Raw genomic sequence first — 16,989 nt, 5'->3', positions numbered from 1 at the left:
AATTAATAATACTTGTTAACTCAACGATTAATCCTTCATTATGAACCCAATCCTCCATGCTGGTTGCGGTTAAAACTCCTTTCGATTAACACACCACAACTTTGGCATTGCTTTACACAAATGAATTGTACTTTTCAGGAATATGCCAGCTCCAACAACCTCACTCTCTTGTACTTATCAAGTCAATAGAAGACTAACCACCATGACATGAACACCAAACCAGAAAAGCAAAGAGTAAAGACCATCTCCCACCAATGCTCACAAGACAACCCCAGTCGTTTTTTTTAGCCTTTTAAAATAAGGTAAATACCATTTTGGACCCTCTGTTTTACAAAAGTTATCAATTGGATCCTGTGTTTTGTTAAATGATAAAATAGACCTTGTGTTTTCTAAAATAGTACAAATAGGACCCTGAATTGATTTTTTGTCAAAATAAAGTTTAATTATAATCCGATCTAAAAGTGTTATGACAAAACTGTTTACATTTTTTGTATCTGTTCGTATTAAGCATTGTCTTCAAGTTGGTTGTATTAAAAAAAAAGTTGTTAAAAATTAAGCTTAGGGTCCTATTTTTACTGTTTTAGAAAATACAGGGTCCATTTTATCATTTAACAAAACATAGGGTCCAATCTGTAACTTTTACAAAACACAGGGTCCAAAATGGTATTTACCCTTTAAAATATAATATATTTATATATATATATATATCTATTCTATATAAAGTGTGCCTATATAACTGAAATTCTTGGTTTATGAGAATTTCATGGGTGGCTTTTTTTTTTTTTTAAAAAAAAAAAAAATTCTATTCAAAAATAACAGATTTAACTTTTAAATTTCCAATTTATTTTCATTTATAATTTTTTTTTTCCAAATTTTAAACACGTATCTCACAGCAAACACCATATCCTCCAGTGGTGGTTAGGTTTCCTCATCTGGGTTTCCAGTCCCATAAATGATTCTCACTCTCGCATGCCCAATCCATGAAATTCCAATCCAAAAAGTAACGATCTTGATTGTGCCCAGAAGCCCGATCAAAAAGTGCGATCGATTTAGGTGCGACTGAACGACGTGCAATCGATTACCGCTACAACAATGGGTGCGACTGAACGGTCAGAGATCTATGAACGTGAGGTGAAATGCTCAGGTGATTGACTTCGAAGATATATCGATTGCTCTATCAACTCTGATGATTGCTCTATAACACGCAAAAATTGACACTCATAAAAGGTTTAATTTTATTTTATTTTTCTGGTAATTACTATATAAATAAATGTTAGAGTTTGGAGAGTCTGGTAATTACTATATAAATGTTAGGGTTTATATTATTAATTTTTCTCAAACAAGTATTTAGATTTTGAACACTAAATTTATATCCTAAATCCAAATCACAGTCATCTGTTGATTCTTCTTTCCTCGCCATTGACAAGGATTGGGTCGCCGAACATGTTTGCCAGATTTACTTAATTTATTCTTAGTCGAATTCAGCACTTTGAATAATCTCATTGTGTTGAATATTATGAAAAATTAGGCGTAATTAGTAATTTATCAAATTGCTAAGTTCTTGCTTGCCATCTTCACGGCTTTACAATGCGGATAAAACCCTTGGATAATTAGTATTTTACTAATTTTTTATTAATGGTGTTCAATCCATAGTGAATGTTTCCAATTGACTCTGAATTTTTCAATCTAACAATTTTTGGTTTTCATGTTTTTTCGTTTGACACTCATAAAAGGTTTTATTTTATTTTATTATTTTGTCAAAATCTCATATGTTGGGGAGGAATTTGTTGTTAAAGTTAGAGAATACTTGCTGTCAATTGGGGAAGAGGCACAAGGAATGGCCATAATTTCAAAGTTCTTACTCCATTTCTTTCTTCTTCTTCTTATGTATTATCATTAACTATTTAGTAGTTTTTGATGATTAATTTAGTATTAATTGAAAAATGGCCATCTAAAATTTTCTCGTCTGATTAAGTCCTGCTTTTCGTGTCAGAGAATATGAGGTGTGTATGTTTGAACAAATTAGTAGTTATTATATGCATGACACTTGTCTCTAATGTGTAGTGTTTATATATATAATTCTTAATCTTCTATTGTTTAAGATGTATCCATTTATTTTTAATTGTTATGTAGGTACCATGTTACAAATTTTTTTGCACCTAGCAGTCGCTGTGAAATCCCAGATGAATTGAAGTCGCTGATTGATAAAGCCCATGAGTTAGGCCTGCTTGTTCTTATGGATATCGTTCACAGGTATTAACTACTTTGTACCCTCTCCTGAAGCATCCCTTGGTTTAGCATGTGTTATTTGGCAGGTTTCATTTTCGTTGAAATTGTTTGTTTATTAGATTCTTAATATCAAAGAATTTGCACTTAGATGATCTGTTCATTTTCAAACTTAAACCCATTTTCAGAATTCTGAGTGCAAACTTTCTCAATTCGTTGAGTACACCCATTTTCGTGATAGCTATGAGCTGAAATGTAACCATAATTTCTCACGAGATTAATATATTGGCATTTTTCCTTCAATGTTTGGCAATTCCAAATTATTTTGTTTTCTTGCTACATATCTGATAAATCTGACTGCTATGTGGTTGTACCAGCTATTCATCAAATAATACTTTAGATGGACTGAACATGTTTGATGGGACTGATAGCCAGTACTTCCACTCTAGGTCACGTGGATATCACTGGATGTGGGATTTTCATCTTTTCAATTATGGAAGCTTGGAGGTATTTGGTCTTATTTCTTTTTGAAAGAGTTAGGCCTATGCTTGCTGTGTAACACTGTAACTCTCTCATTGTTTTGTTTTTAAAAGTGAAATGGAGGATAAAGATTTTCTTAAGTATTCATTATAAATGATCTCTGCCTTTACTTGTGAAAATCAAAAAGAGCTGTTGCCAAGCAAGCCCTTAGTTTTTTTTTAAAAAATAAATTTAATATATTTTTATGGTAATTGATTCTTTCTATGTATGTAGGTATTGAGATTTCTTCTCTCAAATGCAAGATGGTGGCTCGAAGAGTTCAAGTTTGATGATTTTAAATTTGATGGTGTCACTTCAATGATGTATACTCACCATGGGTTGGAGGTACTATTAATTTACCACTGTGACATAGATTATAAATTGCATAATGTTTGAAAATTCAGAGTCTTATTATGTCAACCATGTTTTGTTCTTGGTGACAATTGTATGGTATTTATTTTCTGTGTTTTGTTATTCGTTATTTAGAAATATCAGTTAAGTGGTATTGCTTTGTTATCTTGGTGAAAGTTTTCATGTTATGTTCAGTTATGTTAAAAAGGAATCTTCTGGTGTGCGCACCCATAGAGTATGGAACCTTGGATCAAATGGTGGCCTCCATGAATGAGGCTAAAGCAGAAGGAGCTGACCTTGTGGAGCTTTCCATATCTTTTTCTTCTAACATTTCTCAACTTGAGAAACTCATCAAACAACGAACTCTCCCTGTGATTCTCTCCTTTAGGTATCTCTCTCATCAATTCGTAATACATATATGAGTTTGAGTTTGATTAATATTATTAATTGTTTTCCAAGAGCTTTTAAGTTTTGAAAGTGTAATATAAAGAGAAAACCATAACTATAATTGAGCACAATCACAAACTCTTATAGTTGTTGGTTCTAATTGATATGGGCCAGAAATGTATTCTGGTTCTAAGGAGCTCTGTACAATTTACAACTACGCAAATATTAGTAGATTCATAATTTTTAATTTTATAAACTCTTTAAGTTTTAGTAGATTCGAAAATTCTACTGTAAGGAAATGGGTATTTTCCAAGATGAAGGTGAATGTAATCTCACGAAGTGGTAAAGAAGTAATCAAGGGTGGCCTTGAGCTCAATAACTCTGTAAGTTCTTTTTTTTTTTTGTATATTTTTTGGAAAAATAAAAATTGAGTTTATAAAGAAATGGAAGAAATACGATAAAGTTTGAATCTTTTCCATTATTTACTTGTTGAGTTTTGGGTGAAATGATAAAAAGAGAAGGATTTAGTGTGAAAGATTCAATCCTTCTGTTACTTGAAATTTGCCTAGAGACTTTGATTTTGTGTTTATTTAATTTTTATGTTGTTTCTTCAGGCCACTGTAGATGATCTACAGGAGGCGATTCATAAGAGAAGTACGTAATTGTTAATATTCATTTGTTTGGTCAAAATTAATTTTCACTTGTAACAATTGATAATTATATGATTTCTAATTAGTTTGGTCTATTAGCTATAGAATTTTGAAAGGTTTACCTATTACGAAGTGAACTTTTATTTAAGTTTCAGTTCATTTTCAACTTATCAACTTATCATTACCATGAATTTTGTTATTTTGATAATTGGTACATAATTAAGTATTTGTAATAAATTTTTCTTTATGGAGTGGCAGAGCTTCTTTAGCATCCATACTCTGTACCTGCAACATAGGATTTTTTGGGAGCTTGTTAAATGGTTTTGCTTCTAACCTTTTTTTACTCTTGAAAACACAATTAAACGTGATAGAATAAATGAATTGTTATCTCATTAATTTTCGTTCATGCTTTAATTCCTACTCATCCTTTTGAATCAGTGATTTTTTTCTATTAAGAAGGTTGGGAAGTATACATAACTTTTTGTGACAGTCAGTAGTCCCGTGATCCGTAAGGGGAAACATCGGGTAAGCTGTGCAATCCCACACCGCCTGGGGAAGGTCAAGTAGGATGATTCTGAGACTGTGTAGGTATGGGACTACACAGTTGAAGAGAGCTTAAATGGATTGATTGGTACTACCTATATCAACAAGGTGCATCTTGTTTTTCGGTAGCCCATCTCGAAAGAACTCCACAGTTAAGCGTGCTTGGCCTGGAGCAATTTCAAGGATGGGTGACCTCCTGGGAAGTTTTCCCAGGAAGCGTGTGAGTGAGGACAAAGCACGCTGGAAACACTTGTGTTGGTCTGTAGGGTCAGTCATCAATCCAAGAAGCAGCCAGAGTGGCGTACTCGTGTATAAGAGTCATTATTCCGTGGGTGTAAGGACCCAAGGGAGGCTTGAAGCGGGGACGTTACAAATGGTATCAGAGCCTTGACCCAGCCGGAAGTGTGGTCGACGAGGACGTCGAACCCCGTAAGGGGGGGTGATTGTGACAGTCAGTAGTCCCGTGATCCGTAAGGGGAAACATCAGGTAAGCTGTGCAATCCCACACCGCCTGGGGAAGGTCAAGTGGGATGATTCTGAGACTATGTAGGTATGGGACTACACAGTTGATGAGGGCTTAAATGGATTGATTGGTACTACCTATATCAACAAGGTGCATCTTGTTTTTCGGTAGCCCATCACGAAAGAACTTGACAGTTAAGCGAGCTTGACTTGGGAGTAATTTTAGGATGGGTGACCTCCTGGGAAGTTTTCCCAGGAAGCGTGCGAGTGAGGACAAAGCATGCTGGAAACACTCGTGTTGGTCTGTAGGGTCAGTCATCAGTCCATGAACCAGCCAGAGTGACGTACTCATGTATAAGAGTCATTCATTCTGTGGGTGTAAGGACCCAATGGAGGCTTGAAGCGGGGACGTTACACTTTTTAACTTTGTGAGCCATGAAATATTGATCAAATGAATCATAGTCCACATGTATATTTTTTTCCTTCCAGGAAGTTGTCTTATTTATTTGTTAGCATTCATCATATACTAATAAGTTTTATCTGTGATTATGTGATTAGGCTTTTGTATGAGATATAAAGTAATTTGGTTTTTGATTGTATGTGTTTAGAGCCTAAGTGTGTTGCTTCTGAAAATTCTAAGCTCCATATTTCTTTTGTGTTTTATATTGTAAGGTTATGGTGAATGTGTATATAGGATACTAATAGATTATATTTTCGATAAGATTTGGTAGATATTAAGGAGTTGTTAAATTTATGCAGTTCAATAATTTAGTTCGTTGTAGTGTTGTTTCTACTGTCCAACACATATGGTATTGGACACTTTGTTCTATTATTATTAAAACATATATATATATATATTACACGCTCTTGATTACAAAGTAACTATTTCATCACTGACTGAAAAATATTGTTCTTTTCTAATAGGACTACTTTTCATTGTGGCTGCCATTTCTACTTTTAATTGTAAGTACGATACAAATGCACGAACAATTAGTACAGATGCTATGATTAATCATATTATAATTAATTTATTCCTTGTTTAAAACCCGACTTATGGTAATATAAATTCATTGATGATGATCAATATGGTAATTTCACAAATTGAAGATAATATTAATGGTGGGAACTAAGCTTCAAGTAATCATTACAAAGAAGGGATTAAGCACAGCTGATGAATACTATGTTCTCTGAGGATGTCTAATGTCGAAAACGACTACTATATGAACTTGAAGGCACACCATCTCCCAACAATGGACCAGCTGCAGCAAGTGAAACACAAGAGAATAACTATAAAGTTGAGAAGGATGTAAGTGAGGAAGTGGTTCAGGAGCCAAGCTCATCCTCACAACAAAATGAAGTAAAGATTTTCTTATCTCACTTTTCATTGAGGAAGTGAAATAGATAACACTACTATTTTACTCTTTTTTTCCTTTCTTTTCTTTTGGTTATGTACTTTTTGTTGAAGATGATGATATGTATAAGCTTGAACATGGTAAAAATTACACTATTGTCTCTATCGAAGCAAATGAAGATTAAAATCCACCAATGATTATCATTAGTTTTTTTATCTACAATTTTTAGACAAGTCCTATTTTCAATTATCAACAATTTAGAGATTGATTTTTAATTTTCTTTTTATCTTACACTCATTTAAGTAATGTTTCATTAAGTATTGGAACATCAATTTTTAGTTTACTTTTGGATTAACTTAAGAATATATTTAAATCATCAAGCTTTCTTATACTAATTTTTAATTGACAAAATTATAAACTATAATATTTAAATACACATAATAATAATCTCACCTAATAACTAATAGTATTTTTTTTTAATTTTTAATTGTATCATTTTCAATTAACATAAAAAAAAACTAGCATAAATTTAATATACGTGCCTCGCACGTAATTTTTTTGCTAGTATATATATATATATATATATAAAATTTGCTATTGAAACACATCAAAGATGGAGACTTTATGGCTTTAAAACACATTCCAATATTGAGTGTGGTGTGTTAGATTAACTAGAGGGTAGAGGGGTTTGCATATTAGGCCCCAAACTTTGTTTGTTTTGTATATAACCCATAACAAAATTTGGAATAGCTTAACTGATTCGCACGTACGGAACTCTTATTCTCTCTCTTGCCAAAATTAGTTGGGCTATGAGGAATTGTGCCTATCTAATTGTGTATTATAATCATATCCGTAGCATCTCATTACCTCTCTCTTCCACACACGAAAGAACATGTTACCCTTGTGAAGACCAATTTCAATATAAATATTTATAGATATATATTTATACATATAACTTGTCTCCCAGAAACACTACTTAACGAAATACTGCCGCAAAAGGGGCTCTCTCCCTCCCTCACTTGGTGAAACTAAGAGCTCCCAATACTTGCAGGATATGGACCAGTTTATCCTGAGCTCTGGTTTGGATGAAATGTGCATTGGCGAAAATGGAAGGATTAGTCGAAAGAAACCCGAAAACGAGCAGACTGAATCCAATTTCAAGTCCAAGAATCTCCACGCTGAGAGGAGGAGGAGGGAGAAGCTCAACGACAAGCTGCTGCGGTTGCGTGGCTTAGTCCCTAAAATAACAAATGTAATTTTAACGAACTAAAGGAGAAAACTTTTTGCCTTCTACATTTTCCCTCATTTCAGTGATTTCACAGATCACTTTTGCAGTGTAAAACTAATAGCATTGGTCTGTGATTTGTTACAGATGAAGAAGGCAACCATTGTGGACGATGCAATTGCGTATATTAGCGAGCTGCAACATACTGTGGCCACTCTTCAGCACCAGCTTTTGGGTATAGAAACTTCATCTGCGGAGGGAACAGTACCAAAGAAAGACGGCATACATATTCGTGCTGCAGAACGTAATAAAGAGCTCTGGCTTCAGGTTTAGTAAAAAAGTTTCAAATCAATGTTCTTAACTTGTCACCTATAGTAATTTCCAAACATTAACGCCAGCAACGTTCTTTAACTTGATGTTTGTGTTTATAGCCAGATATTACTGTGGCTCAAATCTTTGAAAACAAACTTTGGATAAAGGTGATTTTTGAGAAGAAACCAGGTGGGTTTACTAAGCTGATAGAGGCCTTAAGTGCTTTAGGCTTCGAAATCACTGATACCAATTTAACAACCTTCAAAGGAGTAATGCAAGTTACATTATGTCTACAGGTAAAACACAACAACAAATGTGTAACCCTCCGTTGTCTTTAATTTTGTATTGTTTAGTTATCCAAAATGTTATATTTAAGTTCATTTGTTACAGGGATTTTCTCGTGAATTGCTTGCCGTTGAAGAAATTAAGGAACTGTTGCTTAAGGTTGTTAATTAAGGCACATACAAGAATACAGACTGGATAGATGATTAGGCATGGCCATGGGCTCTTAGCATTAGAGGAATGTTATAATCTAAAATAATATTTTGTGAGGTAACAATTAAGAAAAATCGACACTAATTCATACATTTAAACATATATAATTATAATGAATGGGTTATAGAAAGAATATTATTTATTTGGTGAAGAATCTAAACTCAATTAGTCTATTTTGATCCATACCATTTCACAATAATGAAGAAATGAATGAAGTTTTACCAAATCCATCGTAGCCAGCAAATTAATGAAACCATGTACAGATTGATTTTGTGATCTCAGCCCCCATATTTGGTATAGAATCCTCCCAGAAAATATGATTTTCCCCAAGATGTAAGAGGTTTTTCAATAAAATCAAAGTACTGGATTCTCAGGTTAGCCAAAAAAAGCAATGTTAAGAAAATAGAAAATTCCAAATTTCGTTCGATTCCAAAGTCCAAACCTTATACACATTTACATATATTCTAACTATCCTTAACTCCTTATAGCTTCAATCAACATGAAAAAACATATGTACCTGTCAAGAAATCAAAAATCAAAAACATACAATAGCACTGGAAAAAATATCTGAAGGTGGATATCATGATATGAAATGTTCTCTCCTTTTCATCTCTGAACTTGAAATCCCATACTCTTCCTTATCCCTGCAATTCCAAAATTCATATTTTAATTCTACTATATAGCAAAAGAGCCCAACAAATACTACTTTTTACCCAAAACCCCTGTTTTGGCAGTATCTAAAATATCCTCGATTTTTTTTGTTAGCAATACAAAAACAAAACTTTAACTTGAATTTTAGTATTGATTCTATTGAAGAGAAGTTTCCAAGAACAAACCCAGGAAGAAAAAAAAAAAACCAAACTTTCAAATTTAAAAATCCTTAAAATAATAATAATAATAATAATAATAATAATAATAATAAGAGAGATCAGAAGAAGAGAGTAGTACCCTGAGGTTTACAGACAGGAGGATCTTCAAAGAGAGAAAGAGAAAGTCGCTTATGGGCAACACCAATATCGAACAAAATTAGACCAGAGGAAGGGTCATTTACAGATATGCCCTTAACGGGCAGCCATAGAAATAGCTCCTCCTGAGAAAGACCCTCAAGCCCTTGAAGCCCTCCGAAGGTAAGGTTGGCTCTGACGACGCTTTCATAGTATACCCTCGTCTCGAATTTTGAGAGGCAAGGCCATTCGAGGTGCACTTCTAGGCGACCCAAGTGGTCCAGATCGTATGATTTTATGGTGTCCGGGAAGAGCCCAGCGGGCAAGCCCTGGCTTCGGAGCAGGTTATGGAGTGAAGAAGTGGCCGTCAGAGAATGAAAAACTAGAATCAAAAGAAGAAGATGGAGGATCGGGGTGAGACAAGATTTGGGTGTTTCGGACATTTTCTTTTCTTCCTTGGAGATACAAACAAGAACGATAACCTTGTTTCTCCGCTATATGAGTTTTTGAGGTATTAAAGAAGAAGAGAGGGTTTTAATTTTAAGGTTGTTTCGTCTTTTAAGAAGTTACTATGATGAAAAGTGGACCCCCTCAACAAGAGGAGAGGACAGTGTAAATTATTTTATTGGCCAAGTTTTAAACAAATTAACCACAGCTTTTGTTTAACTTGTCTATTTTAAAGGAAAAGTTTTATTACCAACTTATTATTATTATATTACAATAAAATATAATTACTTTTATCACTGTGGAATTGAAAGAGTCAAGACTGAAGAAGAGGCTATAATTTATAAATTTGCTTAGCTGGTTTTTCGGGAGGGAATCATTGGCATAATAATTCCAAAAGTTTGCCGATTTGGTTTTGGAATAATTGGTTTTGAAGGTAATGCTGGATATATATGATATGGATTATGCTTGAGAAAACAGGCCACCTTACTTTGTCTATAAAACAATAATACAACAAATGTATTATACAAGACACTAAAATCATCAACCTGTGCTTCATTTTGCCTTTTTATTTCCTTAAAAAATAATTAAACAACGATTACGAAGCTATCTGGAAATTAAAAGCAATTTATGAAGAAATGCAATACTTTCGGCACTAAAACTGGAACACAAGGATAAAGAAAGCCAATGTCTTTGTAAAACTCTTGAGTAACTTGAATGTTGTTTGGTTTGACATGTACGCGTACCTTTTGCTTTGGTGGACTACTTGATTATATTTTTAAAATATAAATAGGCCAATGATATAATGGCATTATTACAAATAAATTACTTAAATTACTTTTTAATTTTTTTTAAGAAACTATACAATTTTATTAATAGTAATTTTCAATTTAATGTTGACATCTCTCCCGTTAAAAACTTAAATAAAGAATTAGAATTAGAAAAATGAGTTAACTAATCAGTTGTCTGATTTCCGAATCGTTTTATAAAATTAAATAAAAAAGATTGCAATATCACAGTTAATTTTAAGAGCACTGATATTCAATTTACTCTACTGCTTACAAGACAATATAATAGATATATTGCAGCAGGTTCATTCGTGCAAAGTACGTAAATGCACCACTAATAACTCATTCAGTTTAGAGAACTTGTTGTTCTTAACCACTAACAAGAATTTGATGGTGAGCTATCGAAGAACAAAAAAAAAGAACTAAACAAAAGAACTAACAACGAAATAAAACAAAACAAAATAAAACTATGTCACAAAAGACTATCACCGTAACTTAAACAAAAGACACTCAAAACTATATCACATAGACAAGACTAATTGTAATAACAAAACTACCGACCGCAACCAACCAAGCTACGCCTAAACCCAAGGAGGGCTAGTAAGCCTAGCCAGAGAAAACAATAACCTCGTCGATTTCAGAATTAAGAAGAAAAACCTAGCAAATAATATAAAATTTATTCATAATATCTTTTTATATATATTTATTTGGTATGGTTTTGTGTTAAATTCAATAATGTTTTTATCTATTTATTAAAAGTAATAAATTTTTATTTTTATTCTAATAAATAAATATATTTATGTTTTATTTTTCTTGTCTTCATATTTAAAAATAAATAAATACATTTTATTTTTTATATGTATTTTTCTAAAATGTAAAAAAAATTAGGAAAAAAAGTGAGTATAGATAAAAATATATATATTATATAAAAAATAAAAATAATAAAATTAGGTGCTTTTATAATGTGTAGGTGCAAATAATTTTTTTTTTTTTTTTGTTGACTATCAATTAAATTCATAGATATATTTTGTTAAATCTTTGTATACATTGATTACATTGTGTAGTTAACTACACTATATATGATTGGATATCTACTTAATAAAAAAATATTCAAAGACAAATACATCCGACAATTTAAATAGACAAATTCTAACCAAGTAAAAATAATATCACATAAATCTCACAAGAAAATGACTAAATAAAAGACTAAATCAAGTCGATTACAAACGATATAAATTAAGTCAATATCGAGACAAAATGATCAAGAGAGAGCACACCAACGAACGACAACCACCCTATACAAGAGACCAAAGAAGAGGAGGGTGCACCACGAACACATCCTCCCCTTTTCAATCACAATCTCAAGAAATGCTCAATATTAATTAGCAAACACGAATCAAATGGTATACCACTTTCCAAAATCGATGATGGAAAAAACTTTCAAAATGTATGCCACAACCAAACACCAACCAGTAGTTGCAACAGTCTCCAATTGGCCAAGGGAGAGACAGACACCACTCTCAACTGCAAGAAACCCTCCACTAAGATGTCAAACTCTTACTGCCAGGGGAGACCCAATACCTCCCGCCGCCAGCCACAAAAGATCTCTGACCCAAAAATTATCTTAGTCTTAGATTATTAATTACTAACAACTAACCTAGCATACAAATGTGCCACTGTTTTTCGATTTAGGCATATTTTAATTATTAAGAACATAATATAAAAACTTGTTAATAATATTTTTCGAAATATAACTTTTACAGTAACATAATCCATCACATTTTATTTAATTTTATCGTAAAATGAGTAAATGAATAATAGAATAAAAGACTTTTTTATAATAATTTATATTTATATTCTTAATTTTTTTAATAATTATAATAAAATATATTTAATTTACATCTATTTATTAGTTATTATTTACTCCATCATTCATTTCATGTAAAATTAAATAAAATATTATAAAGTAAGAGTTATATTTTGAATCTTTGAAGAATATTATTTACAAGATGTATAATATAAAAAACACCACTTAATAATATAAAAAAAAAAAATAGAAGTAAAAACAGTTTATCACTACAAAAAATCTTACTTTTAATCACAACAAAACTTGTGACTAAAAGTGAAAAATTGTGACTAATTATAAATTATTATTCCTATATTGTGACTAAAAAGTCCGTGACTAAAAGTATTAGTCACAAAAATTATAATTTGTTGTGACTAAATGTATTTTTAGTCACAATATTTGTTGTCACCAAAACTAAATTAGTGACAACTTGTAATTAAACACTATGTTTTAGTCACAAGTAATATTTTGTTGCAACTAAAAGTTACATTTAATCACAAAAAAAATTATGTTATGACTAAAAAATTGTCACTAAAAATCTTTATTTTTTATACCTAGTGTATATAAAAATAAGAGGTGAACAATATATTATGTATAAAACTTAAACATAATAGTAAAATTCATATATAAAATTTGTCAAACAGAGACTATACCTAAAAGATTAATATTTATTTGAAGCAAGTACTTCTCTAGCTTTTTTTTCCAATAATATATTACTTCTCAAAATTTTTGATGTTTATTTCTCTCTCTTTGCTTAGATATTAGCTCTTCATACTATGAGAAGAATTATAAGATTTTATTTCAAAAATAATTATATATAGTTTAATATTTTTATGATAAGTCTTAAAATATATTTTTTAGTTACAATATTATACTATTAGTTATTTTTTAAATATTTAATTTATTCATAATCAGAAATAATATTTTATTTCTTATCATAATTTGCAACATAAAATATTATTATGCATAACAAATATTATAATAAATTTATCAATTGTTTATTTTTTTGGGGCGTTAAATTTAGTAAATATTAGAAGATAAAGATGGTCTAATAATTTTATCCTATTTTTTTTACCTTAATCATACATTGGGATAAGTGGGCTAATAATATGCTTACGTATAGAAAGGATGTTGGAGGCAATCTTTCTCTTTTTTTTTTTTTTTTTTTTTTTTTTTTTTTATAGCAATAGCGAGTAAATAAGTTAATAACTGTTAAATTAAATAATCTTATCTTCTTAGAAACAACCAAACCTATTTTTTAATTTAAAATAATAACCTATTTCAAAAAATAAAATAAAATAATAACTTTAGAAAGAAAAAAAAAATTAATGACAAATCCACTCTGTTTTACATCCGCACGAAGTAAAATATAACTTTAACTCGAGAAGAAAAAATCATTTTGCCATATTATCGCTAGACCAACTTGACATGATTTTCTTTACAAGACAAAGCTAAATCACAAAAATGAACAAGTGCTAGTATTAATTTCATTTTAAGTAAGAAGTGTCTTTAAGTTGGCCAACTCTCTTTTCCTTTATGACTTTTCCTGTATATCATCAATTATATTGTCGTACATATATTAATTTGATTGTTTTGTGCTTGTCTTTGACCTGATCCCTTTAACAAACCTTTTATTTTCTCAATTTTATTCCTATAGTATAGTTTTTCAATACCTAAACCAATCTTGCAGTCTGTGTCTACACAACAATGGGAAGCTGTAATATAGAGATGTTTTTTGTCATATGTTATTGAAGTATTAGCTGTTAGGAACAATTATTTAATAAAAAATCATTAAATATAGTTTAAAAAGGATAACCCTTATATTAAAATTTGAAAATGATTAAGTCCTTCACCGTTTACATAATTATCTTAAATTTTATTTACACCCCAAATATTTATAAATGTACCAAATGTTAATAATTTTTATTTTATATAAAATATATCTCTTTAAATTTAATTATTGTAGATTTTTCTAAAAAAAAAAAAATTCTTCAAATTTATATTTTGAAAAATATATTTATCAAAAAAAAAATATATAATATTTTAAATAATATGATAACAAATTAAAATAAAAAATTATATGAAATTTTAATAGAAAAAAAATAAAAAATTACAGATGTTTAGAAAATATAAAAATAAAATTAAAATAAGCATTTAAATAAACACAAAATAATGTAAGAAAGGAACTTTTAAAAAAAATATTAAGACTGATTTTTAAAAATTATTTTAAGTTTATTTTTTCAATATTAAGGTGTACTTATTATTTTGTGGGGTTTGTTGGAATAATGAACAGTATTTTAATTCTCCTTTAGGATCAATATCTGTAGGTAAATATAATTGGGACTCCGAAATTCTTTTTTGATGTGAAAGATCAGTCAAAGTTGGAATCACAGAGTATATTCAGAATTTTCGGATATCTTCCAATGCAAATAGTGTTTTACGAATAATAATCAAACACTAAATGCATGCCAAGAAATTATCTCGTGGTAAATAAAAACTACGGTAAACCTTCCACTATAACAATACTAATGGGTACACAATATTAGACTCTCAAGTTTTGACAAACACTTACACTCAAAACTCTCACACTCACTAGTGTGGTAATCTCACCATATCTCTCTAAAAAAATTCTCACAATTTTGTAGGAACTCTCTTTTTCTCACTCTCTTAGATTTCTCTTATTAAGAGGTAGTCTCACTATTTTTCTCTTAAGAGCCTCACTCTTCACTCTTGGAATAGCTTGTGATGGTTGTGATAGGATGAACAAATAAAATGGATAAACCTATATTTATAGGCCTCCTTGGATGTATGAATAAAACACAAAAAATCAATCTTACATTTAATGTATAGTTAAATATGTGCACATGTCTCAAGTCAAAAATTACCATTGTAACTTTTCACATGGCTGAAAAACACAATCACATTCTCACATGGTTGAAAAACAAACATTACCCATCAATTTTCTCCCTTTTCAATCCATGAGGAAGAATTGATCTTGTATCTTCATCATGAAGAACTCATCCTAGCAAGCTTGGAACACAACTCAAGCTTATACCGAGAAATCACCTTTGTTAGCATATCTGATGCATTCTGGTCTGTATGAATTTTTTATACTTGGAATAGCTTCTTTTCAAGTGTGTCACGGGTCTAATGATATCTAACATCAATGTGCTTCGTGTTAGACATTTATATATATAAACTGAAATGTATATGTTTAAGTATTAAGTGCGGAATTAATCAAACATATATACACTATGAATAAGGATCGAAATACCTCCAGCCATTGAATCTTGAGCTTCAAACCCACATAAGCTTTGATCTGCAAAGGAAATTGACTACCATGGGTAATCGGGCTTCCTCGCTCTCTCAACTCTCTTTAGATGGAATTTGCTGTTATGAACAGAATGAGTGAGGAGCTCGGGGACCGAGACCCTATATTTATAGGTGAGATACTCCATCGATATACGTGCCACATTAATTGTCGAATATTTTGACAATTAATTCGAAATCAAATCGGGTAATGAATATAGAAATCGACCATATATAGAATATTACGTAATTGATTAAATCGGATTCAATGAATATAAAATATTCATTTATCAGAATCAATAATATTATTTTATTTCCTTAATTAGAAATATTCTAATATTCTCCCACTTGGTCAGCATTTAAACTAAAACATTCAAACCCAAACGTTCCTCATTATATAATAAACATACGAATCATAGCGACATGTCCTCATTATAAGTCGAGTATTATCTTCCATGTATTACGATATATTTATTATATAACAATGTACTTTATGTGGCAATGTACTTAAGTGAATAAACCCTAACCCTTATGTTTATTCAGGTCCTCTTACGATAATTTTCTCAGATGAAATTAAGGTGCACATAAATATGAGAAAATATCGAAATTAGAGTTTCATTAAATAATTTTTGGTTGTACAAATAAAAAAACTGCATATGGGTTAACTGAATCCCATATTTACTTTATGATCCTTGAATTTGTGTTGCGGCATGCCTTTAGTCAAGGATCTATGCGATCACCCAATTCAGTTTGCGTGATTAATGACCACTTATCACGCCTTTTTATGGCTAAATACTTAATGTCGATATGCTAGCTTCGACCAGTACTCTTAGAGTTATTAGCCATAAATATTGTAGCTGAATTTATCGCAAAATTTTCTTAATGGCCTAATGAAACTGTAATTATGAACTCTAGGCCTACTATGAAACTCTATAATACATCATACGAGATGTATCCTCAAAACAATAAATGAATCTGACTTCTATAGTGAAATAACAATCAAGATTCTCTACAATATAACTTACTGGTAATCTTAAGGACGTAATAAAATATTGATTTACGTTAATAAATACAACCAGTGAAGTATGTTAGAATCTAATTGGTTAACTATATTTTCAGATGGTCAATTCATCTTA

The 16,989-nt window shown here is 30.8% G+C and overlaps 3 protein-coding genes across 17 annotated transcripts; 2 read left to right on the top strand and 1 right to left on the bottom strand.

Moving 5' to 3' along the window:
* Nucleotides 1–849: 849 nt before the first annotated feature.
* Nucleotides 850–6,705, top strand: LOC115725315 (1,4-alpha-glucan-branching enzyme 2-2, chloroplastic/amyloplastic-like). Of its 14 annotated transcripts, XR_009687694.1 has the most exons (10): nt 854–1,227; nt 2,134–2,253; nt 2,604–2,733; nt 2,980–3,090; nt 3,292–3,484; nt 3,758–3,866; nt 4,098–4,137; nt 4,392–4,453; nt 6,063–6,101; nt 6,246–6,705. XR_009687694.1 is itself a non-coding variant. In XM_061115037.1 (9 exons), the coding sequence occupies exons 5-9, from the start codon at nt 3,294–3,296 to the stop codon at nt 6,266–6,268; spliced, it is 411 nt and encodes a 136-aa protein (XP_060971020.1). In that variant the 5' UTR covers nt 850–1,227; nt 2,134–2,253; nt 2,604–2,733; nt 2,980–3,090; nt 3,292–3,293; the 3' UTR covers nt 6,269–6,705. The 14 variants fall into 14 exon arrangements, 12 of the variants coding, with proteins under 12 accessions (XP_060971020.1, XP_060971021.1, XP_060971017.1 ...); XM_061115037.1 differs by lacking the exon at nt 4,392–4,453 and having other exon boundaries at nt 850–1,227; nt 3,749–3,866; XR_009687691.1 differs by having other exon boundaries at nt 3,292–3,866.
* A 741-nt stretch (nt 6,706–7,446) lies between these two features.
* LOC115704570 (transcription factor DYT1) lies at nt 7,447–8,673 on the top strand. 2 transcript variants are annotated; one of them, XM_061115025.1, is made up of 4 exons: nt 7,447–7,742; nt 7,863–8,042; nt 8,147–8,323; nt 8,418–8,673. In XM_061115025.1, exons 1-4 carry the CDS (start codon nt 7,545–7,547, stop codon nt 8,481–8,483), a joined length of 621 nt encoding a protein of 206 aa, XP_060971008.1. In that variant the 5' UTR covers nt 7,447–7,544; the 3' UTR covers nt 8,484–8,673. The 2 variants fall into 2 exon arrangements, with proteins under 2 accessions (XP_060971008.1, XP_060971009.1); XM_061115026.1 differs by having other exon boundaries at nt 7,461–7,742; nt 8,195–8,323.
* A 243-nt stretch (nt 8,674–8,916) lies between these two features.
* Nucleotides 8,917–10,125, bottom strand: LOC115707430 (uncharacterized). The gene is made up of 2 exons (XM_030635392.2): nt 9,471–10,125; nt 8,917–9,166 (listed from the first exon to the last, which is right to left on the bottom strand). The coding sequence occupies exons 1-2, from the start codon at nt 9,907–9,909 to the stop codon at nt 9,129–9,131; spliced, it is 477 nt and encodes a 158-aa protein (XP_030491252.2). The 5' UTR covers nt 9,910–10,125; the 3' UTR covers nt 8,917–9,128.
* Nucleotides 10,126–16,989: the final 6,864 nt, after the last annotated feature.

This window comes from Cannabis sativa, chromosome 1 (genome assembly GCF_029168945.1).
Source record: "Cannabis sativa cultivar Pink pepper isolate KNU-18-1 chromosome 1, ASM2916894v1, whole genome shotgun sequence".
Classification (NCBI taxonomy): domain Eukaryota; kingdom Viridiplantae; phylum Streptophyta; class Magnoliopsida; order Rosales; family Cannabaceae; genus Cannabis; species Cannabis sativa.
This window is presented reverse-complemented; position numbering and strand designations above follow the sequence as displayed.